Here is a 26,091-nt window from a genome sequence, read left to right as displayed (position 1 = left end):
TTTACTGCACCTCTGAAAGACCCCTGTTCATTCAGGGTGTCTGCAGATCATTAAAAAAGTCTTTAAATGTCTTAAATTAAGTTTAATAAATCCTAAGCCTTGGAAGTCACAGGATCATGTGGATAGTAAATGAATAATGTTAAACTTACCTCCATCTTGCCAGTGTCCAGTTTGCTCAATTTCCAGAAGAAAAACGCTGAATTGCACATAGATTTTCGCTGGCTCTTGCTCAAAATACAGATTGCATTTCCTCTTTTTTGTCATTTTGTGCAACCATGGACACGGTGAGTATAGAAGCAGATAAAGAGAGAGCCTCTTTCTCTCTCTTTCAAACTCCAATAAAACAGTAAAAGCAGGCAGAGCTGATCAAATATAAACTAAGAGTCTGTTCCTGTTTTGCTCATTTCCCGCCTTTCCCTTATTTTTTTTTCAAAATCAGTCAAACTCTTCCACATTACAGTCCACATTTATGATATGGAAAATACTTTGTCAAATACTACACTTAACCAAATACTTTTTAGCTTAGTCTTTTTACCTAATACTTGCACTTAGCTCCAATAATCATATTCCCACAATGAGACTACATGTATACTATATATTTTAATATTTACCTGAGATGCTGGAATAATGAGATGTATACCAAAAATATCTTAAATTTGGTTAAAAATTACCTTAAATGTTTTTAAGAGGCATTAAATATAAATATCAGATACCTTACCACACTTTTTACATGTAATTAGACAGTACAGGTGCATGTTAAATGATCGGAGTTGAATTAAGCTGTTTTCTGTTCACCAGTTTCACAAACTTTGAAATAAAACCTGCACTTTATTCCATAAGCTAAATCAGAGGTTACCCTGCTGTCCAATCCCACACCTCACTGTGGTAAAAGCCTTTTCCTCTATATCTTCTGCTGTCATCTACAGTATATCCACTTAGTGATTGATGCGCCACATCACCATTTAAATGGCTGTACTCATCCAGGGCATATACAAAGATCACACTTACTCTCATCCGAGGACCTCGTGATTAGAGGATTATGTTATCTCTCTAATGAACCAGTGTCTGCGAACATGGAAGCACACTGAGAAATTAGCCAAGCATCGTCAGTTTGATGATATGCACATTAATTAATCATCTTTACCATCATATGTCATAAATTACCTTCATCTTCCTTGCATGATCAACCCAGGGAGCTGACCCACCTCATCTTGCATTAATATGCGCTGATGGCACCCCGTGCCTTACACATCCACATTTGATCATAGCACGGGAAGCGGCGAGCAAGGGGAAGTCAAAGTTGAGCTTTGTCGCGAAGTTGCTTAGCTGGCGGTCCCCGTGCACTTTTCATCAGTTCACTGAGAGTTTACGCTGCGCTCTTATGTTTGTTTTTCTCCTCACAAAGTTACAGAGGACACGCCGTCCTCTTCTAAAAACGAAGGTGTGTTGAATACTGAATATATTTACTGACGGTTCAGCATATTTTTCATGCCAAGACAATATGTTTGTGGAAGAGTAAACAGTCAAGCTATTTTGAAGGCGGTAGCGTGACAGGTTTTGCTCATAAAACCATAAAGAAGGGAGGGAAAGTGCGTTAATTAGCCATTTTGGAGGATAGCTACAGATAAACACTGTTATCGAGGACAATAGGCAGAAAAGGGGAGCTAATATTTGTTGGGAAATGAGGAACTAATTCCATGGCCTGGGTCTGCAGAGATTCCAGAGAGAAGATAAGCCCACTGTTATGAATAAGTTATGCCGTTGTGGCTCTTTTTACCTCCTTCGGTTATGAAAAATGGGGGAGTGTCGACGAGATGGAGGCATCAGAGCAGGGGTGGTGGTACACAAATTATCTACTTTTTTTTTTTTTGGCTGATAGCATGTACCCTGTTCACCAATTAGGAAGAGATAATAGGTCTATTTTGCACATGAGTGTGTTTTTATAATCAGGTCCTGATATGCTGGAGATAATTTAAACGGCTCTGTGATGAAAATGGGGAGAACAACAACATAATTTTGTTATTTAGTTAACTAGAATTTGTCATGGATTTTAATGATATGAGGCTGTGAATTTTGTTTCATGCATTTATAATTCATCCCAAAAGACAGAATGGCTTTGTTGTCTGCAGTTTTTGACCACTGCTGTATCCTAGCAGATTTGTGTTAATCCTTCACTTCCCTCTGACCCGTGGTGTTTCGTTTTCAACAGAGCGGCCGTTGCACCACAGTGAGAAGATTCTTGAACAGGTGCTGGAGTGGAGCGCTCTGGACTGCCCTCGGTTTGCTTTTCTTGTTATAAAGAAATTTACAGAGGCTAAAAGAGAAGCAGATGGAAAAGGTACAATATGTAACTGATGTGTAAAAGCAATAACTTTTAATGCCAGTATGTATACTTTTCATTTGCACTGGTTACTTGTCATTGTAGAACTACTGTTTTTTTACAGTATGAAATTTGGAATAGTTAGCTAAAAATGTATGCATGAATATTGGAAAAGTTGGATCAAAGTTATTTATACATTTCAGAAAAGCAAAAACTGATGGATAAATGTTGAAATAGTTAGCTTAAAGTAATGTATGATTATCTCAATAGTTATCTTAAAGTAATGGATACAAAGTTGATACAGTAAGCTGATAGTATAGGCCGAATGCTAGAATAGGTAGCTAAAAGTAAAGTATAAATGTTGGAGTAGTGAGCTCAAAGTAATATATGAATGTTGGTATAGTTAACTCAAAGTTATGTATGAATGTTAAAGTAGTTAGCTCAAAGTAATATATGAATGTTGGAATAGTTAGCTCAAAATAATGGATAAAGTTCTGCAACCAGTGGTTTTCAAGCTTGTTTTTTGAATTAAATCATTAGACTAATGATTGTATTGAAATGCTATAGCAATAATATTAAACTGGAAACAGCAGAAAACCAAAAAAAGGCTTAAATAGAATTAGTAGTTGAAGTATCACATTTTAAAAGCTGAGGCAGCTAATTGTTTGCACTTAAAGTTCATAAATGAATTTAATGATTAATCAATCAAAATTGACTTGAGGATAATCTGACTAATCATCTCAGCACCAGCTGATAGACTTGTGCATCCAATTTGGGCTACCGAAAAAAATCCCCTTTAATGGATTTCATTTTTTTTAGCAGATCAAAGGCATTTTAAAAAAGGAGACTATCTGAAGTTCAACGATGGATCCTCCAAACTGCTGTCGGGACACAAATTTCAGGACAAATATGTTGTACTACGTGCAGCGCATCTGCTGCTCTACAGAGATATCAAAGTAAGCACACTTTTATTTTGACCTTAATCTGCTTCCACATCAACTGTAAACACTTTCCACCACGGGTTTGTGCACGCAAACACAAAGTATCAGGCGAACAGAGAGTGCTTTGTATCACGGGGGAATTGAAAAGGTTATAGAACTGCTTTAGAAATCTGAAATGTTTTAGAATGGCGCCCACATAATTGCAACCAAATAGACTGAACTCCACCCAAATTAAGTAGGGAAATAAAACATAGTGATGGCAACAACCCACTCTCTTTCTAAAAAGGAGGAAATACAGTGTGTGCTTCAGAGAGGACCAGCAGGCCCCAGTTCCCCGGAGGCCTTTTCTTCTCAGCGCATTTCTGCCGTTGAAACATGGGATTCGTAAAGGAGTGTGAAGAAGTGTTAATAATTGATGGAGGTGCAGTAATTCTGGCAGGAAAGGGGGAGGGAAAATGGTGAGGGGTGGTTTCACTGAAAGCTTTTCAAAATATCAAGTTGCACAAGAATGTGGTTAATTACCATGTAAATGCTAAGGAAATTAGGAGTGTTTCTGAAATTTAATTGATATTCTTTGACCCCTGCAATGATTGCCAGGTCTGTATTTAGCGCAAATTATGTTGGATGAAACAGGGACTGGGTGGTGGGTTGTGATGTGTAGGTGTCAGAGGCACGCTATAACTTTGATTTTTGTTCGCTTTGTTCTCTTCCACTTTGTTCTTTGTTGCTTGGAAGAAGAGTTTTTGCTGGCAATGGCTCAAATTGATTGTTGTGTTTTGATGCTGCAAACATAGTTTGTTGGCATTTCACTTTATTTTTGGTTTGTTTAGTTAGCTGAGTTTTATGCCTCATTAATTTATTCATCCAAATATTCTTTCCCTTTTTTTTTGCAGGGCACTAAAGCTGAAAAAGTAATTCATCTCAAATCTGTGAAATGTTACCTTGGCTTGAAGAAAAAGCTCAAACCTCCAACCAGGTAAATTGCACTTATATGCATAATAAATCTGGTTTCTTTTCTGAAATAACACGAGAGATTCAAATCTCTCTGGCAGTATTACTAGGACTACTAAATTTTGAATTTTATTTGCACGTTTTCAGTGTCATTGGACTCAAAAGTGAATGTACTGTTGACTATCTAGACCTGATGCTGGGTTGTTTACAGGACTAGTTCACCCAAAAACGATATAAATTGCATGTAGTACTGGCATTCCTCGGCTCTCCATGGTCCTTGAAAAAGTTACCTATTACATAGCATTAAAGAGGAACTATTTTCAGGTTAATTCTTCTATTTTTGGCTTCTACTAGAACAGTTTACATCCTTTAATGTTCAGACAACATAATTTTCTTCAAACTGTCTGTGCTGTGCTTTAGCCTCTCCCAAAAAATCCCAGTCTGCACTGATTGGTCTGTGTTTCCATGTCCTCCGTATCTTGGCATGTCTGCATTATCATTGCAGCTGGGGAGATAAAGGCGCTTTCTACTATGACAAATCACCAATTAAAGCTTCTTAACACAGCTGGACATGTTCCAACAGGAATATGATTCAATAGAGAAATGTTTCTGCGACCATATATTGTTTTGGGGTGAACTAGTCTTTTAAGAAACATAATGGAGTGCAAAAATATATCAATAACTTATAACATACTCTCTTTTTACCTCAAGAAGGAAGGCTCCAAGTAAAAAAAAAGTGGTACATAGCCTGGACTTGAGGGTGGGCAACAAAATAAAGAATATAATAAAACAAAGAAAAAGGTTGGTTTTTGTTAATTCAATTTTTTTTTTAAAAAAAAGGGTATATGTGGGAGTACTTTGATGGATGCAGTCGTAAATGTAGATCCATTTAGCTTTTTTTTGTGTAACTACTGAGGAAGACCATGATTTGCGGATGACAGTAAGAAGAAAAACTGCCGTTTCCAAGGTCATCATTGAGCTTCCACATTCAAATACATCACACTCACATTACGTGAAGAAGTTGTCAAAGTAAAATACATGTTTGTGTTTGTGCTCTGACAAGATTACCGCTATAAATGGATAAAAACAATGTACTGCAGTGTAATAGGTGCATGATTGGCTGCTTCAAAGCAAACAGAGCGTTGTGTCTGACCTAATACCTGGAAAAATATAAATTCAGTCCTGTACTTTGAGCTCCTGCAAAGCGCAATTTATGAGCATTTATTCATTTGCTGCAATATTCTCTTTCGTTTCCATCAGCGAAATGGTTTTCATTGTCATATAGATATAACTGAAATGTGGACGATGGCTCGTCTCTCTCCCTCTGCGAGCAGCCAATAAAACGACAGAGCCACAAATTTTACACCTGCTTCTCCCAGACGTTAAATCACAGAGACAAGTGCCTCTGCCGCAGCGGTCAATTGACAATTATGAGCCAGTTTTAATGGTCATTTGTTTAAATTTCCATTCCCTCCTTGCGTATTTTTTTCCTGCTGTAAATATTGCGTTAAACCAAGCTATTTTTCTGTAAGTTTCCAGTGCGAAAACTCACCGTGACTGCATAATGAATGTGGTGAAACGTGACTCATTAGAGCCAAAACAACTGCTGCAAAATCCACCTCTCAGTGTTATTAAGATGAACTAGTGATTATTTAGCATTTGCCGCTTTGTTTGTGTGTAAACTGTTTGTCCCTGAAGATATATTGCCCTTTCTCTTCCCTCAAAGTTTTGCGTCACCAGGAGATACCCGAGCCACTCCTGACCCCGTTCACCTTAATGAAATTGATTAAATGTAATTGCGTTTTAACAAATACAAACTGTTCTGCACATTTGCTGCCACTGTTTTATTTTAATGATTCTCTATTAGTATAATTTATGGCACATGCCAAACCCTCTGCAGCTCTTGTTGGTCAACCTTTTTTTTTTTTTTTTTTTTTTTAGGAGCCATACCTTATATTGCACATTACCCAATTCTAATTCCTCATAATTTTCCCCATGTCGGAATTTGGAGTCTGGGGAAGCGTGAAAAATGAGTCCAGCAAGCGATTGTCTGCATTACGCCGTCCTTCAGGGGAGAGAAAGTGGATAAGAGAGAGAGGGAGTGGGAGATGAAGAGAGAGAGGAGGGGGGAAAGAGGCGCAGAAGGAGAGGATGATACAGCGTGGTATCATAGATATACTGTGGAGTGGGCTGTGGGAGAAGTGATACGGTGAATAAAGAAATAAAGACAGAGTGCTGAGGAGAACGGAGGGAGTCATAGTGAGAGGGTTAGGAGAGGCAGCGCTCCAGTACCTCATTAGGCAGAGGTCTATCTGTGAGCGGCCTACTGCGGGGCTGGATCGGCTGCCTTAACTCACAGGAGTGGTGCTCCAGGCTGCCGGCTCTCTCTCTCTGCCCCCTCTTTCGCTTTGTTCTTCCCCCACTTCTCTGCTCCTGTTGAGCCACGGCTGTGAAGGGTTTCAGAGAAGGTATATTCTCCTGGAAGGTGGTCTTTTCACCTTATTCTGCCTCTGTGCAGGTTAATTCACACTGAAACGCACATATTACATGTATGCGTACACCTTTCAGCATACAAAAACATGAGTGTGGGTAGTATTTCTCTTTTTTCTTTAGCCTGCAGCATCGTACAATTTACTCATTTGTGATCATTTAAATCAGCTGGATATTTGTCTGAAAGAGTAAATGCATATATCATATTTAAGTCTCTGATTAAGCATCCGCGGAAATCTGATTGAAAATGAATGTTCATAACATGTATGTATACATCTTTCAGCATACAAAAACAGGAGTGAAGGTAGAATTTCTCCTTTTTTTAGCCTGCAGCATCATACAGTTTATTCATGTGTGATCATTTAAAGCTGTTTGAAATTTGTCTGAAAGAGTAAAAGTGATATTTAAGTGTCTTATTAAGCATCCATGAAAATCTGAGTGAAAATTAATGTTCATAACTATTCATTTCATTCTGCCCCGCCCATTTTTATGCTTCTGCCCATTGATGGCCGAAGCCAGAGGCATCATGTTTTCAGGTTTTCCCTCCATCATTTTCTTGTGAACTCGATATCTCAAGAACGCCGTGAGGGAATTTCGTTTAATTTGGCACAAACGTCCACTTTGAGTCAACGAAGAACTGATGAAGTTCTTCTGGTCAAAGGTCAAGGTGGCCTTCCGTCCATCTCATTCTCGTGGACAAAATATCTCAAGAAGGCTTTCAAGGAGTTCCTCAAATTTGGCACAAACGTCCAACTCAAGACTGAACTGCTTAGATTTTGGTAGCTTGGTCAAACGACATGGAGACTGTAAATGCAACTTGATCAGTTTGTGGAGGCATACAAATGCTACTTTATTCTAGTTATATTTTCTATTTTTTCCTCCATGTCACACACAGTTGTTTTTGTTCTTCTGGTTTAGCACTTGCTGTGCCATTTGGCGTTGTAAAATATGCACAAAAATCAATTTTTTTGTCCTTATTCCAAACTAGCCAATATTCCTACACAACTGTTTACGTAGCTAATGAAGATTAATATTCCACTAATATTCCAGTGTACATGCAGCTATGCATACTTTGATAAACACGGCCTAACATTGTTTATTGCAACAAAATATACATACTGATGCTCAGGGCCACTTACCAAGCTTTGGGATTTGTGAGGAGTGAGGATGGGTTGTTCGAGCATAACCACGCTCAATATAAACATGTTATCAGTAGAGTTTGCAGAAGTTTTAATGATAATTGTTCGAAATGTGGATTATAAGTGATTTTTAATTATTTTTTTCCATGCTTACTTTAATGTATCCAGACTCTAAAGTACATAGTAAGAAGGCAACAGTGTATTTCGTGTTTAGTTTAAATATAGCAGACTACAGAGATTCAGTATCTTGCATCTCCTCAGAACAAACTGTACTTTACGGCTTATAATGAGCAGCATGAGCTCAGTGTGTTGTACACTTTGGCCTTGAGCATATTGAGGTCTGCCCTGTCATAAACACGTAGGCTGGAACTGCACTGATTGATTAAATCAGTTCTACTGTTTAGCACCTGGCATTTGTGAACTTTTGCATTTTGATGAAAAGGTTTTGACCTGCTGCTATCTTCAACAATACTTTCTCAACTGCTTTTCTTTCACAAAAACATGTTTTTAACCTCTTTCTTCAAATGAGGTTGGTGTTCAGGACATTGCATGTTTCAGTTTGCAGAAGCTAAATCTCTGAATCTAACCCGAGTCTTTTTTGTTTTAACAGCTGGGGCTTCACAGTCTACACTGATAAACAACAATGGTGAGTGCCAAAAAACTCCTCTAATTCAATTATTGATGAGTGTGATGTTGAACCTTTTCCTCCTATAATATCTCTAAAACAGAAAAATCAAGTGGCAGGGTTAAAGGGTGGAGGGTTAAAAAGTTGAATTCAAAGCACTTTGTAAATATCAAAGTGGATCAGTAGTGGGACCCACAGTGCTGTTAAAATACATTAACCATAATCACATGGAGAGAGGCTGCTGTCTGGTTTTCAGTCAATCAATCAAACTTTATTTGTACAGCACTTTTGTTAAAAAATAATGTAGCACATAGTGCTACATATATCCAGATAAATAAAAAAAGAATACATGATCCCACCTGATTGTTATTATTATTATTATTATCATTATTATGTACCCTACTCTTCATGCACTGCTCGGTTTAATTTCTTAGTGTTAAATTCACAAAGTAGAGATGTGCCTCAAAGGGCTTTAATAAAAGCATACATACAGTAACATGCAGTGTTGTACAGTGTAGTACATGAACATATTAGCAGACACCAGAAATAGCTCAAAACCAATCAACACTGTACAAACCTGAATAGGTGACAGGTATTATTTTCTAGATTGTTCTCCACAGAACTAATTACCAGGTTCCTGCAAAGGTATGTTTTACTCATGCAGATTAGTGTAATCACGGGTAGTGACAGCCAGGCCACCCATCATCAGGTCTGTAAACTGTCCCCTCAGTTGTCCAATCCTCTGACTCACCAAATCCAGTCACCTGGTTAAAATGAGTGTGGAAATAGCAAGGTGGAAACCAGTGACTCATGCCACTGAGCTTTCCCTCCTCAGGCATTTCTGCTGCGAGACGAGGGAGGCGCAGGTCAGCTGGGTGACGGACATCATCGGGATGAAGGTAAGATGACGTGCAACAGAGATGTCAGAGCTGGAGTGAGAGAAGCACTCATGCAAACGCTTAATAAAGCAATTTAATGTGCAGAGCTTGCAGTGACTTTTGGGAGTGCGGGAGAAGTTTTCTTTTCTCTAACCCTTTTACTGCAAAGCAGAAATATCAGTGAATGTGACACGCACATTGCGGACACATCCTCCTTTTCCTTTCCCCATTCGGATGAAAAATACACTTGATTACGGCCGGAATAAATCATCTTTTACAATCCATATCTCAGAACAGGGAGATATGATAAATCATATTTCCCCCAATCATCCATTTCCATTGTGCCGTTAGGCAGATGAAATACATAAACAGGGAAAGAACTGTAAAGTTTTCGAGGTCACTCAGCAATAACATAAATCATTTTATGTGGAAAAGCTGTGAGAATAAGGTCAAGGCGACTGTAACAATCACATTGTGGTACTTAGCCCCCAGATACAGCTAAGTGTTGTCGCTGTCAGCCGCTGACACAGCACATATGACATAAATAATGCACGGCAAAGCAAACGCAGGCAGAGCAGCGACGGATGTGTCATATTTTTGTATTATTTTCACTCTCATATTCATCCCACAGTGAAAAAATGCCCATGTTTCCTCATTAGACTAAATACTTGTGTCTATTTTCTGCTAATTTCAGAACATCACACTCATCCTAAAATAAAAGATCAGGGGTGTCTTTAGGGTTTGAAAACACCGGGGGCTTAACCTGGACCTCTGTAAGGGTTAAGGCCCAATTTATTATTTTTTTTAAGAAAACATAGCTTCCAACTCGCAGGCCAGTGTTTTTTTGTTTGTTTGTTTTTGGCAATTTTTTTTCTTTTAAATTTTTTTTGGCATTTTTCTTTGCTTTTAAAAAAGTTTTGGTGATTTTCTTTTCAATTCCTTGGCAATCTTATTTTCTGTAAAAAAAAAAAATTCTGGGTAGTTTTCTTGCTTAAAATTTTTGGTTTTTTTTTTTTTTTTGTCTTTTTCTTTAAAAGTTTTTGTCAATTTAGTTTTTTCTCTGACAATTTTTGCCGTTTTAGTTTTTACTCTTTTAAAATTGTAAACAGCTTTACTCTTCCAAAATCCACAGGCCGACCAAAATAAAAAGTCACCAAAATTGCACCAATTATTATAGCCTCAAACTATGAAAACATAAATTATTGTTGGATTTTCAGGTTTCTGATGATCCATGAAAACATCACGCAGGACGAAGTTAATGCATTTTCCCTGAGTCAATCAGGGAGGTTTAAGGAAAAATATTCGTGGCTTTAGATCTGGAGCTTTGTATAAACTATTTGAGGCTCAGGCCAAATGACGGCACTGTGAAAGATCTGTGGATTTCAGCATTTAATCGGTGTTAGCCCTTTGCTTGGGTTCCTTTATGGGAAGCAGTCTGCAGCATGTTGTTGTTTATCACAGGTGTTTACTGTAAAAGCCTTTTAGTGCCTTAGTTTGGGTTAGCGAGTAAATAGGGCAACACTGTCAGGGAGAGATTGATCTAAAGGGGAAGCCAATTTTGGTCTGTTGTTTCTAAGTGTTTCAAGGTGTTTATTTCAGTGACTTTTCTCTGCTCTTTGCGAAAGCTCTTAGCTCTGCAACAACTAAATCTGTAGCCGGCTAAAAATATTAGGATTCCCCACCCCCTCCCCAAATCCGCTAAATATCAGGATTGTCAGCTTACAGCTTGTGGGAAGGACACAGGACTTGTAGGAAGGGCAGAGAGAAAGTGTAGATGAGAAAGTAGACAGAGAGCACTTCAGTGTTCTTGATTTCCTTTCTCTTACCTGTTAGCGAGCATTGTGCTCAGACAGTTTCCATAGCAACTGGCAGTGGAGGAGCTCGTTTAGAAGCAAGGTGGAATAGCTGCTGGTGGTGTCGGTGGTGGTGTCGGGGTTGGGGGGGAGGAAGGTGTAAAGGTCCAAGGACAGGTCCCGGCTAGTGATGAAATACAGATTTGTTAAAGAGAGACGGTTCTATAGGTCTGGGGGTCACTGCGATGTAAAAGGAGAAGTTGTTAAAGAGAAAGTTTAGCCAGAGATCGGTCGCACCGCTGTGATGACACACAAGACCGTCACCCCTCTGACTTTACCTCAATTTACAGAAGCTTGTCTAAGTCCAGCCAAAAATAGCATTTTATATCTATACACAGTTCGTATGGTCATAAAAAAATACTGGAAAAGGCAAATAGTAATTAGTATTAAATAGCCTGGAAATGTTTTGCACAACTAAATATACCCTAAAAGTTCTGGAAATGTTATTGCATTTTGATTCGCAAACTAACATGCTGTATTTTAGAACACAATACACGCACAATATTTTTATTTTTTTCTGACTGTGATAAATGCTGTATTTTTTTGACTTTCTTTAAAAGTCAGAAAAATCTTTAAGAAAAAAAATTGTCCCATTTCCTTTCTTTAAAAATGACCAAAGAACAATTTAAAGATAAAAAGAAAAAAAGAATAGGAGTTTTCTGTAATGATCAGCAGTAAAATAAAAACTCCCTCCCCAGTGCTTGAAAAATTATTTTACATGCCTCCCTCCTTTTTTGAACCACCCTCTCCCCTCTCATAAATAGCAAACATTCCCTAAGTTATTTTTAAATATTCAGGTCTAATCCTGTTCTAAATTCATTATTTAATAATTAATAAATTTATATAAATATAACATTATATTTTCAAAAAAGCTATTATAAAGTAATGAGAAGGACCAATAAGGAGTATCAATGGTCATTTCTTTTTGGTCTTTAAAATCTGCTTCAGAGTCATGGAAAATTATGAAAATGTACTGTTACACATGTTAATAAACCCTGTTATACATCTTAAACACTGATACCCACTCATTTATTTCCTCTTCCTTTATTCCAGTTATTTCCTCAGTCACTGGTCAGTTAACAGGAGCACCTTCACTGGCTCCCTGTAGGCTTAAAAGTATTGATTCTAAGATATTATTGTGTGCCTATAAATCATTAACTGGGCTATGTCTTTGACCTTTTAAGACCACATGTCCAACCAAGGTCACTCAGGTTTGCTGACCAGTTGTTTCTGATTGTCCCAAGATCAAGGTTAAAGCACAGCGCCTTCAAACTCTGGAACGAGTCGCCTGTTTTTAAACTTTCCTCTTCACTGCTTAGATTTTACTTCACTGTGAGTTTTTATACTGCTTTTTTATTTATTGTCTTTTAAACTGGTCTTTGGGTGTTTGTGCTTTATCGAGTTTTTTTGTTATTTTGTACATCTCTTTGGTTAATTGTTCTTGTTTTTAAAAGCTCCTTAAAAGATATATTGAATTGGATCGTCATGGTGAAGGAAATGTCTCAAAAAAGTTTAGAGATGCATTTGTTTGTGTTTCACTTTATTTTCTGAGGAAGCAAAATACAAACTCCCATTCCAAAACTTAGAAAAGGTTATGAATAAATAAAACCAGTGAGTCAACATGGACTGTTTTTGTGTCCACATTAAATCACTGCCAGATAAAAAACAGAAATAAAAGTATTTTGGGACTAATCATTTCTACTTTTGGTTGTTGTGTCTTCAGTACGGTTCAGACATCTGCTCTAAGAGCGGAAACTCAAAAGAAGCAGCAGATCAAAAATCGTCGAGAGGCAGCGCTGTGACCGAAGGCTGGAAGAATCCAGCACCCAACCACAATATCAGCAAACAGGTGAGAAATTAACTATAAACAGTAAATGAACCGCATATAAACGTTTCTGCAAAGTTGTTATAGTTTTGTGTTTTCCATCTGTATTTATTTTTGTTTTTATCTTCAGTTTAGTTCAGTTTGTTTTCAGAGCTAGTTTAGTTTGTATTATTTCAAAAATGTAAAAGTATTAGTCTTACTTTCCCAGGCATCCTGGAAAACCTGAGGGACAGTTATTCAGTCATGGAAAACACATGGAAAATGTGAGAAAGTAAAATGTCCATTTTTTCTAAGTTCGCCATCTTTAGAAAAGAACAAACTGCCCAGCAAATTATCAGCGTTACCATCTGAAAGGGATAGTTATTTGTAAAATTTATCACAGAAATAATTGAACAATTATTAAGAATATAGTTATTTACTATTAGTTTGAGATTCTTGGTAGCTTTTTTTGCCATAGATTGCACGTCTTTAAAATTAGACTACCCAAAAAAGGAACTTTTTAGTGTGTGTGTTTGTGTGTTAGATCAGTATTGAAAAAAAATACTTGAAAAATGAAAAGAGAGCGGGAACGCTGTCTATAAATAGTTTTTCACAGTTCTAAAATAGCTTGATTTCTTTTTTTTTGCTGGATTCAAGTTAGACTTTTTATCTTTTTATTTTGTCTTTTTATTTCTTTTTATTTATCTTTATTGATTTCACCTTTTTTATTTATGTTTCATCTCTTTTATTTCCTTGTATTTGTGGTTTTATTGCTTTTGTTTCTGCAGTTGTTTTTGGTTTATTTCTTGCATTTTTTGTCCTCTTCCCTAGTTTCTTCTCACTTGTGTTCAGTAGGTCTGTTTGGCTTTCCATCGTTGCATCGCTGTCTGTATTCCATCTCTTTTTGTTTTGTTTGTCAAAGCGTTTTGTAAACTTGTGTTTTTAAAAGTGCCGTATAAATAAAGTTATTCATTTATTTGTTTGAGACTGGGAGAAACAGAGGAATGAGTTCTGTTAAAATGTTTCACACATAAAATAATTTCATTACTACCGCAGTGACGCTGATGTGGATGTTTAACTCTCTAAATCTGAGTCCAGGGCGCTGTCCTAAATCTGGCAAAGTCGCTCCTGTAGTCTGTGGTTGACTCATTGCCATTCATCTTTATGTGCCATGTTTGCCCACAGCTGACAGACAAGAGGATTTCTCTTGCTGATGACACCCTAAGGCCCACCAAGGACGCCACTCTGCACCACAAGACAAACACCACCGCCAACTGCCCGAAGCACGTCGACACGCTCAAGGCCCCAGAAGTCCCACACAGGAGAGCCTCGGCGGATTCTGGCAAGCCTCGACACCTCCCTTCCCTGTCCCCGTCCAGACTGTGGCAGCCCGCGGCTTCGCCCGTTCCTCCTCAGAGCGGCTGTAAGACCCTCGGCAGGAGACCCGTTCTGGGCGGGGAAAGTATGATGCCGCCTAATCTGCTGGACGAACTTAACTCGGTGCTGAGCAAGACTAGTCGCAGCGCCAAGAGCAATGACTGACAGGAAGAAGTCAGGAGAAACAGAGGTTAGTTTGGACGGTAAGACAAACATTACAGGGCTGAGTGGAGAAAAAATAAAGATGTGGAGACTGACAGAAAGACCACACAATGCAGGCAGAGCCAAAGTACTTTCACGAGGGGGGATTATAGCCTGGAGACTGCTTTTGAACTCCGAGATATAAAGGGATGCCGATGCACAAGGGGACGTGGAGAACAGGTGCGGGAGACGGTGGAGGTCATGCAAACCTCAGCTGGACGTGGCGCTGACCCAAGCACTACAAAGCGTGATTTATATGCGGCTCCTCTAAACTCAGAGAATGTTACAAAAGTATGTTCGGCTGTCAAACCACAAAAGTTTCCAGAAATACTCCAAAGTGCTTCATGCTTTTGAGTTTCCAGTTATTGGAAACAAAGCGTCTTTTGACTACATCTGAAAAGTATTTTAATTATTTTAGTCCTTATGCAGTGAAGTTTATCTTTAGATGAACATTAAATTTTATATCTAGCACTTTTGCTACAAAAGCACATAATGAATAGCATTTCCTCTGTTTTTAAAGACCTTCTTTAGCCAGGCAGTCAGATTATAGCTACAGTATCTTTGGAAAACGCCAACATGGCACTTAAATTGATGAATTTACTGTGTATCAAGACAAGAACAACACACAAACTCTCTCTTTTGCTTTCTTCTTTACTGTCTTCTTTGGCTGCAGCTTTGTGTTGTTTTAGAGGCAGGGCGCCATTTGGCTGATTCTGCACCGCCACAGGCTGGGCTGAGTGCACGGCAGGAAGGATAGACGTTTTTCTGAGGTCATGAACTTTTTGGAAGTCGCTCAAGACAGCACTATGATTTATTTTATTTTTTTCTCCATCCGGACTTTTCTGTTGTTGCTGAATGGAGATATTCTTCATGTTTGTGCTCAAAAGTTGTGCACTTTTTAGCAGCTAAGTCTATTAGGAGCCAGGTGCTGTCGCTGGTGGGTGATATAAACCTTCACAACGACTGGCATTACAAATGTTGAAACGGGGAAACACGTCTATCCATCCTGCGGTGCGACAGTAAAAAGGAGAGCAAAGGAGAGACAGTTGGTCTGTTGTGCCATTTCAGCCACTGCGTTGATTTCATCCGTTCATCACACATATGCTACAGATACCAGTATTAACATTTCCAACACGCAACTAAGTAACTAAGTAACGTAACTAAGTTAGAAAAAGACAAACTGACAGACGAAATGACCAAGAGACAGACAGAAAAACAGACACACCGACACAGAGAGATATAACTCAGCTATAATGCTACAAATATGCTAAAGATATGTAGACTCGCTAGCTCACAATGATGGTTATCATGTTTATGACGCGCGCTTAGAGGATGACCAGCAGTCATGTCATCTTTACATTTTAGCAACAGCCATCTTTTTCTTTAACCTTGAGCTTAAAATAATGTTGTTTGTCAAAACAATATTTGTCAAACAGTGTGGCTAAACAACGCCAGGAAATAACAGGACAGTCAGTATCATCAAAATGCCAAAATAAACTGTGGAGAGGCTTTAATTAATAGTGGCGGGGTCCGCCATCATCACACAGAATTAGAATACTCACAGTTTATATTGGCCCGCTAGCTGATAACTATGGCTGATAGACATCAGATGCAGTATTAGCTGATAGTGTTGGGCAGTCTCACAAGTATTATTTATTTGTAATTATTTGTTTTAAATATGTTTTTTAACAGTTACCCACATTTTTTTGTGTTGTAACCATTAGCTTTTTAGCTAGATAACTCTTTTTGTAAGCATTTTTAAACTTTGCACTGGCTGCCACCAAATATAAATTTAATGTACAGTATAAATATAGCAAAAAACATTTCAAAAAGCCTCAAGATACTGCGTTACTGAACATTTTAGAACTTTCATGTTTGTACAATAATAAAGTAATTCATGCAGGCCAGATTTAGCTAACACCTCTCCATGTTTTTGTATGTTTATTGGTGGGAAAATAAAACAGATACCTACAATTCTTTCTATAGCTAGCTAGCTGTGTTTTAAAGCATATTTTGCTGTGATGCACCACTTTACGATTTGCACTGGCTGATATTATAATGTACAGTTTAAATATAATAATAAACATTGCAAAATGCTTTAACGTGTTAATAAACATTTTAGTGCAAGTTTCACCTTCATATTTGTACAATAATAAAATAAATGCCAGCCAGGTTTAGCTAATAACCTCTACATAAGCTTGTTTTTGGATATTTTTTTGTATAAAAAAAGGAAAAACACTTCAAAATATGAAATATTGCTAGTATTTTATGTTTAGTTTTGACTGAAAATTAAGAAAAAAAAGAAAGAGATATGAGAGAGATATGTTTTTGTACCCAGTTTGTGTTTAAGCACATTCAAAATGTAACTGTATATATTGCACAAAGCACTCATCTGAAGAGTCCACTCCACAGAAAAACACAAATAAAAACACCATCAAATTTAGTAAAGCCATAATCAATTATGAGATCAGTTAACCTGAACAGAAACATGATTTCAGCTCAGGTGTAAAAACAACAGTCCTAACCAGACTCGAAACTTTTTGAGTTTCCCATTTGATGGTTTCTGTTAAGACCACATGCTTTCATATCCAGTATTTATTATTCACTTTCACTTAAAAACAAACGTTGATAAATTGAGGAGAAAATACTGTGCTCTGGTCTCTCTCTGGAGCAGTGTGAATGAAACATTTCTATCGTTGCCAAAAGCTCTGGCTAAAAATTACCTTTCCTGTGTTTCCACAGAAATGCAGATGGTGGGAACAATAGAGACGGTCGAGGTGTCAGTGTGAGAGTGCGAAACAGAAAGAGAGACACACAGGAAATTGTTTTTAGAGAAATTGCTAGTTTTATGCTTTTTTTTTTTCTTTTACAGCCATCAAACTACAAATACACCCGGATCTATCAGATAATTACAGTTAGGTAAAAATAAAATACCACATGAAGAAAATCCATTAAAATAATAAGAGAATGAAAGCATCAGTGCTAAATGATAATTACCGTCATTGCTTTCAGGTTTATTATGCATCATGATTGGATTTTTTTTTTTGTTCAATCTCTGAGAGCTTTTTTATCTGTGCTTTATTTCTATTTTAATATTGCATCTGCTCTTTGCAGGTTTCTCTGCTCAGTATCTATAGGGATTTTATATTCCTTTGGATAGATTTCCCTCTGTACATCTGTTGTGTTCTATGAACATATCTGCAATATTTAAAAGACGAAATCCTGGAAGCACGGCAAGAAACTTAAGCCCCATTGTTCGATTTCAGCACAAAAACGACTTCGTCTTTGACTTATTTATATATAATTATACCATTACTTTATTCATAGATTTCATCAAATTCTTCATTTTCTTGAGTGAAATGAAAGAATAAACTCCCCGTTTCAAGTCACACGCTGTTGTTGAATAATGTATTGCCACCGGAAAATGCACACGTAGGCAATTGTCACACAGGTTCCTCCATGAAAAATTCATATTAACATTTTATTTTCATTACGCCTCATGCGCCAGCTGCTTGTCCTTTGTTTCATGTCCTCATATTCTAATCATAGAGCTGCCACATTTGTGCATTCATGGTCCGAGCATTTCTTATTAGGGCTATGTTTGCACTGTGCAAATGTGTGTTTTCTTCCCTCGCACATATTAGTTATATCACTATGGTCATTGCACCAGTCGAAATAAATACGTTGCTACTTAATTGGCCTACTGAGAGTCATTTTCATCCCCTGCAGCCTTGCTTCCACTGACAGCAGGCACACTATACAATATGACCTTTGATAATATACAAACTATATGTGCCTTTACTCATTTGTTCTGCTCTAAATGCCTATTTCCTTTCAAAATCACATTATAACTCACTTTAGAGTCGTGAAAATAATAGTCTCTTTAAAATTATGCACCAAACTACCATTTCTTGTCTCCTGTTTGTACTTGCATTGACATCACACCACCCTAGTTCTTCATCTTCCCGGACTGTCATCTATATGTACATTTACCTCTGTTGTCCTCTGTGTCTGTATAACCCAGCGTTTTCGCCGTCCCTCTGAGGCCTATAGTGTGCGAAGGTTACCATATGGCATAAGTGAGGTCAGCGGAAAGCTCTGCAAAGTCATTATATGCGATGACATTGGCCGCATCGTTCAGAGGTAACAGCTTGCGTGGCTGCAGTGGTGGAAAATAACTAAGTACATTTACAGTACTGCATAGGAGTACAGTTTTCTGGTACTTTACCTGATTATTTACAACATATTCTTCTAATCTACACATCAGAATAACTGTTTCCAACACTGTCTGAAGATTAACATTATACATAGAAAATAATGTAATAGGCTTTAACATACATCGTTAATGATAAGCTTGTGACCTGTAAGTCTGTTCTTATGTGGTGTTTGTATGAAAAGTAAATTCTTACATGTAATGATGAGCCAGTGATTCATGCATAACCCTCGTATTTTGGAAGGCTGTCATCAGAAGAAGGAAGCTGTCCCGAGTGGTGAGGTTAGGAGACAGGTTGTGGTGGTGACTTGGTCACAAAACACAAGACCTCCCCAGGAGACTCCACTTCTGTGTCAACTTTGAGTCATTTTAAGGTGCGTAGAAACATTTATTTTTCTCCTAAACCTAAACACAGTAACTTTACTCAATTTATGTTGCTTTATGTCGAAGACGTTATGTTCTTTGTGGGGCACTCATTTGTAGGATATCACACAAACTGTTGTATTAGGATACATAAAACCTGTAGCAGCCAATAATCTCATAATTTCCTGAAAATATAGTAAATAATTTGCATTTAACTTGCTCAAAAATGTAATAAAACCCAATAATGTAGTAACTTGCAACTAACAAAACTGATAAACTAATAAAATGTACAACACTTTATCACATCATCATTAAGAAATCGTAAACTATTTCTTAAGCTTTAAACAGTTATTTTACTGTTAACAATGACATTATAATGTGCAAATATTATTTGGATGGCTGTCATAATGTTTCAGATACAGTAGTTTGCAAAATAACATATATTGGAAAAACAATTATTGGCATGATTTTCACTTGTTTAAAAGTGAAATGAAACATTAAAAAAATATAACATTGTGATTCAATAATTTATGCATGAAAGGGATGTACAAAAAGATAATCTAACTCTGACAATGAGACTTAAAGGATGCAAAATCAATTAAAAAACAAGCAATATAAGTAATTTTGAGGTATTTTTCATACTATCAAGGCAGCAGTTGACTCCCATTTCTTTGTATGGAAATAAAGTCGCAAACTTTAGCCATTGAATCCATCACAGTGAGCATCAAGTCTGCATACATTTTGTTCAAAAGTTACATTAAAATGACCCAAGTCCCTGCAGACTTTCGAATCAATCTCCATTTGAACTGCAATGCCAATATACATTATAAAGCAACAATTATTTCACCTAAGCCAAATTTAGTGCAGAGTCTGTGTGTTAACTGTAATGGAATAAACAACTCAAAGAGGCAGCTTATTGACGACCTCATGCTCGGAGCAGTTCAAAAATTACATCCAAAAATCTGTGCAGCTTGTGTTTGAAAATGGGCAACAAAAATATGCATGATTTGTAGTTAAGGGGCACCTTAAAAACACGTCTGTGGTTCTTTTTGTACATTTTAGTGCAAAGTGTTTTTACATAGTGGCATGTCTGCTTTCACTTAAGGTATTTAACAATATCTCAGTTTCTTCCACCGCTGATGAGCTGTGTGCTCTGAGTCATACAGTACATGCATGCAGAGGTGTAAAGTAGCAGTGTCTGAGCTGTATGCAGTGTTCACATTAACAGGGATGACGGCAAGACAGAGAAGAGGAGGGGAGAGGAGGGGAGAGGAGGGGAGAGGAGGGGGGGATTAGAGAGAAAAGGAGCGAGCTGATATGCTCAGGAAGGAGAGAGAGAGAGAAATGACAAGTTATTTCAAAAGAACAGACATGAGCCCTCTGATTCGACGTGAGATGCTTCTCAATTAAACCCGGAGCCTGTGGTTTTTAAAAACAAGGCGTGTTGGACTTAATCCGATGCAGTTTTGAGATGTGGAGGTTATCGATCAGCCCTCGGCCTTGTGGAAGTGTCCACTGAGGCTGCCATCTGATCTCATCTTTGGTGTTGGCTCGCTTTGCCTCCGTCTGTGAATAATGTAAACATCAAGGGGCGGGAATAAAAAAGCGAGCGGATGAATGGCAGGTCTCAGCGTGGCTCTAATGCCACTTTAGACATCTGTATGCTGGCTGAGAAGCTTGTCCTCCCACTGCCTCTCTGAGACAGTCGTGCAATTAAAACATACATCCTTTGCAGCCATATGCTTTGTCATTTTCAGAGGGAGACAGAAAAAAATGCTAAAATAACATATTGACTTAAAACACACCAGATGCCAATACACAAAAATCAAGTAATCTTCTTTGCTTTATCCCAGACTAGTGTAAATCAGAGCGACTTTACTGTTAACTCTGACATACTGCAGCTGTATAACACGCACGTCGAGCCATGGCCCCGGTGATTTACATTTCCAGAAAGGGTAAGCCTTATATTAATGGAGCCGTCCATTTTAGCGGCTATAAATAGCTCACTGCATGAAGTTGTCCCACTGCTGGCTGCCTTTTTTACGCTGATCCACACATTCTGCCCTCTAATCTCAATTCTATTAATGTCTCGGGTGATATTTACGACACGCGGACCCTTTTAGCCTGACACGGCTGTAAAGTATATGTTCAAACCAGCCAAGCTTTATCTAATTAAAAGCCTCTGCAATTGCAATTCGACTGGGATCGAGTCTTTAAAACCTCAATCAGATTTTCCTCCCCCCGGTGGAGGGAGGGAGCGAGTCACCATCAGGCTAATAAAGAAGGGAAATGTTCAACATTCCAATTAAACAATGTGGGAGAATAAGGCTGTAGATCATTTTCATATTTTTTCATTATTGGGATTATTGCCAGATTGAGGAGGGCATGTCGGCGATAACACTGAATTTGTTTGGGTGGAAACCTTACTGTCCTGTAAATGAAGCATATTGCTATTAACAGATAGTGTTTTGTATGACTGCACAGCCGAAGGCAATGGTTGTTGGTAGTATTTATCTTCATGTTTGTTGGACATTGTCAGACTCACGGTGGATAGTTCCCACCACGTCTTCTTTTTTCTATGGACTCTGTTGCTCTTTATGCTTAACTGACTGTCTGGTAGTACATCTGTGAGTTTTTTCTTTTTTGTCAAAGAATATCTGAGATTGGCTAGTACTAGCCCTAACCATGACCTTTTGTGCTGTAAGCTTAACCGCTGCAGACCTTGAGACAACAACATGATTAGTACAAGGCATTCACAGCATGCAGTCAGATCCATAATAACGAGTGTCAGGGGTGGGTGCAAAAAGCCGAATAGCTGCAGTGTGACAGTTCTCACTCGGGGGTGAGAATTTTGTCTTTATTGTCAAAAATTGGCTCCTACATTAGCAACAATGCAACTAAACCGCAGGCAGTTTAGTCAGGGATTCAGATGTGTTGTGCTCATATCAGCTAATACAGCCTCGAACCTTTGAGATCTGCGTCTCATAGAGATCCCCATGATTTTTTTTACTCCTGAAGTCTATTTTTGTCGCTTCTGGTGGCGCATAATCTGCATTGGCAGTTGTTTTGGACATAAATATCCCTCTGTTTCGACATTATTAACCTTATAGAGACTGACTGATCAAGACAGCAAAAGGAGAAAGGTCAGGGTGGTGTATGGGTCAAGAAACACAAGACTTTCACCCTGGAGACAGGTGTTTGTGTCCTGCGTGAAACCAAAAGTAACTAAATACACTTACATCTTGTCCGTAATCAATTAATGATCATGACAAATCAAAATCATAATCTTTTCCATAACTTAACTAAGTAGTTTTGGTGCCCAAACTGAACCGTGCCACCTCCACATTTCAGCACACATTTCTTTCAGCCAAAACTACAATCTTTTCCTAAACAAAGTAGTTTTGGTACCTAAACCAAACCATTCAGACAACATGTCGTAGAGCTGCAACAATTAGTCAATCAACAGAAAAATAATCTCTAAATTTAATGATAATTGATTAATTGTTTAAGTAATTTATCACCAAAAAATGAGAGAAAATGCTGTTTTCAGTGGGGATTTCCTACTTTTCCCTTTAAATATCATTAAACTTAATATCTTTGGACTTGCATCACCTTGGAATTTGAGAAACTATTTTCTATCACTTAATTGACCAAACAATTCATCAAGAAAAAAAATCGGCTGGTAAATGGATAAACAAAGTCATTGTTAGTTGCAGCACTTACAATTAAAAACATTACATACTATCATCACGTAATGCGATGTGAAGATATTGTGGTCATTTCATGTATTTCTGTGAGTCTGCATTGGGAAATATAGGATCCAGCCATTTTGGAGCTTGACTCAGTATCATGACTAAAAGAATATCTTCTGTGCTGCATTGCTTCTGACCATTAAAAAAAAAATCAGTCTCTTACAACTCCCCCAACTTTATGGGCGTCCAAAATAAATCTCCACAGTACCCCTTTAAGATGAAAAATAAATCCTGAGGTTTAATCTCTGCACACAGAAACGCTGTCTCTTCGCTGTGAACATTGTGCACTGCAGTGGAGGCGAATGATTCTAATATTGATACAACCACAGCTGGTGGATTCAAACAACTAGAAGCTGGCAAGCTGTATATGAGGGTCTCTGGAACTTGGCGAGGGTTCAGAACCTTTAGAAAGAGAGACAGCCAGAAAGAGAGAGGGAAGGAGCTATGAGCTGATCAGGGTGGACCTGCGAACCCTGCGGTCATTTCCATTTAGTAATCCACTCCAGAGGTGGAATGAGAAGCGAGGCCGAGCCGACCTCTGCATACCGCCGTCCAATGGGCTGCCTTATTCCACTAGTGAGCGAGCGAGTACAGGAATGGGCAGGCGTAAGAAGAAAAAGAACAAGTTAGAGGGAAATGAGTGAGAAAAAATGTGACTAATGAAAAAAGCAAGATTGCACACCTGAGTGTTTAACATGACAAAAAAAAAAGGAAGTGCATAAGCAAGAGAGGGATAATGCTTGGCGATCTCCTGACCCCTGTGTCCAGAGTGCGTCTATTGGCTTTCTGTTCATGTGTGGGACCTTGACCACCCTATTAAAGCAGGCAGCCAGCTCCCTGGGGTGACCAGCAGCACACCATATGAGACAGTCAGCGATTTGTTGTGCACCATCATGCCCCCAAGCTCTCCAAACCGCACCATTTCAAGGACGCAGATATAGATTGGACACCATTGATTTGAATTGGGCAGACGAGCATAATTTGTTGCTTCATTCTGAGTCCATTATTTATTTATCCCCCCTCTAATCTAGAATGCCAGTCCATCCACGGTAACCTTCATCTCGAGATTGTTTGGTCTAAATTAAGTCATCAACAAAAGGGTGGGTACAGAAGTGGCAAACTGGAAGGGATTTAAACGTTTGCTTGTTAAAGATGCATAGAGTTTCTATAGAGTGGCAGAGCAGTCGTCCTCTGAAGTTTAGCTGTCCTTGGCTGGTGTTTGGTTCACTAAATATCTGACATACTGTCTATATTCACGCTGCAAGCCACCAATCAAAGAGTTCAGATATCTCATCATTATTGCATAAAACTAAATTGGTAGTATTAGCAAGTCAATATGAACACCTCCCCCTGAATATTTGGCTTATTTAGTCAAAGAGTTGTTTTGGGTTTCAGATGAAAATCAAAGAAAATCATCAAAGCAGTTGATAGAGAGACTGCATTCATTTTTTGTAATCCTCCTATTTTCTCTTTCACATAATTCAGTCTTTGATATGCCAAATTGTTTCTTTTTTTACTGACTTTAAGTGAAACTATTTCAGGAGCCCAGCGTGGAAAGGTGAAAACCAAATTATTTTGCTGGCAGTGTTTGCCAAATTTAATCTACGCATACGATATTATCTCTTACGTATCAGATCTTCTATGCCTAAGATATTATCTTAGACGTACAACATATTATCTCCTTCGTGTCACATTTCCTACACACAAAATATCTTTCACGTATATGATATTATCTCCCACGCGCAATATATATATATATATATATATATATATATATATATATATATATATATATATATATATATATATATATATATATATATATATATATATATATATATATATATATATATATATATATATATATACTTTCTCCTACCCATGACATCTCTCCTATGCAAAGATACTGTCTTCTTTGCATGAGATATTATTTCCTAAACACAAGACTAACTTTCAAAGGAATAATTAACTCACCATTAGAGTTGGAAACAAAATTCAAAGCTTGCATTTTTTGTCTGGACCGACCCATTGCAGAACAAGATTTACAGCACAGATGTGCTCACTTAGAGTTGAATTTCAGCCTCCTGGGAGGTGCAGCATTGGTGCTGGCACTGGCTAGCTCGTTTAACTGTCACAACATAAGCTACTCTAGCACTAACGATATCTGTGAAATTGTCATGACGCTGGTCCTCAGCAGTGACCTCCTCTCTTTGCCCCTTCGCCTGTAGCGTTAGTCTGCTGCTGCTTATCTGTCCATGTTCCATTACTCTTTCCTCTGCTTTATTTGGTGCCGGCTGTAGACTGTTGTTATTGTACTGCTGCAGTCATTAGAGACACTTTGCAGCATCAGCCTCGAGTACTTTTGTCTTTTTGTCTCTGACCTTTTCTACTCCACCTTTTTTTAACTCGTAATCGATCTAATTAGTATTTACATTCCAATTACTCTGCTCTTTCTGTCTTGATTTCATTTATTTCCTGCTTGACCTCTGACATTACATAATGGACCGATCCACTTAAAGGGTTTGGGGGAGACGTCAACGGCCGGTACGTCTGCATCTGCCTTCGAGTATTGGTAGGATATAGACAGTTTTGGGACCAGGCAACCCCTAATCAGATGGGCTGTCCAAACATAAATTGGGCTGCGGCCGGCTGGTTTTTCTATTTTTTAATTCCCTTAAATACTTTTGCTGCTACGTCCTAACTTAGTCTTTTATGACCTGAATAAGTAATAATTTTAAGCTTGAGATAGATATTGCTGTGTAACTGTCAATAGTGACAAAAGTTCCCCTTCTGACAACTGTTTTTCCCCATAAACATCAAATATGGTAACAACTGCGGCATTCCAGGAAAAGTTACATAATCTCGCTTAAAATTGCTGCAGCGTATGCATTGCTTTCAGCTTGTTCATCTGAACGTAGCAGCTTTAAACTCAACCAGGAACAGATTTTATGCTCTGCTGAGTTTCTACATCATTTTTATGTTGTCTCAGCTTTATTTTTTTTTTTAAATTTCCTTTTTAAAAAAACACTTGAGCTGAATACAGAAGGTTGTTCTGTACTCTTCCTCTTCTTTATGCACCTTTTTTTACATCCCTAACTGTATTCAGCTTTGTTAAACCATTTGAACTTCGCCGCTTCTTTGTTCACACTGTCGCTAGCCTCAAAGCATCATCGGAATAATGCGT

At 38.1% G+C, this 26,091-nt stretch overlaps 1 protein-coding gene across 6 annotated transcripts in view; it reads left to right on the top strand.

Moving 5' to 3' along the window:
* arap2 (ArfGAP with RhoGAP domain, ankyrin repeat and PH domain 2) overlaps positions 1–26,091 on the top strand; it is a 226,188-nt gene that overhangs the window by 124,739 nt on the left and 75,358 nt on the right. For 3 of the 6 annotated variants that reach the window (XM_042511851.2, XM_042511853.2, XM_042511852.2), the window contains exons 27-33: positions 2,210–2,338; positions 3,140–3,276; positions 4,155–4,237; positions 8,452–8,487; positions 9,302–9,365; positions 12,921–13,046; positions 14,187–18,274. In XM_042511851.2, coding sequence (XP_042367785.2) covers positions 2,210–2,338; positions 3,140–3,276; positions 4,155–4,237; positions 8,452–8,487; positions 9,302–9,365; positions 12,921–13,046; positions 14,187–14,543 — 932 coding nt within the window. In that variant the 3' untranslated portion in view covers positions 14,544–18,274. Of the gene's footprint in view, positions 1–2,209; positions 2,339–3,139; positions 3,277–4,154; positions 4,238–8,451; positions 8,488–9,301; positions 9,366–12,920; positions 13,047–14,186; positions 18,275–18,603; positions 19,017–19,036; positions 19,167–26,091 lie in introns of those variants that run through there. The other 3 variants (XR_015775777.1, XM_088073950.1, XM_042511854.2) reach the window with 3 other exon arrangements.

This window comes from Plectropomus leopardus, chromosome 23, assembly GCF_026936395.1.
Source record: "Plectropomus leopardus strain MGB_pleo_1.0 chromosome 23, ASM2693639v1, whole genome shotgun sequence".
NCBI lineage: Eukaryota > Metazoa > Chordata > Actinopteri > Perciformes > Serranidae > Plectropomus > Plectropomus leopardus.
Note: the sequence above shows the minus strand (reverse complement) of the source record. Positions and strands in the feature narration are given on the sequence as shown.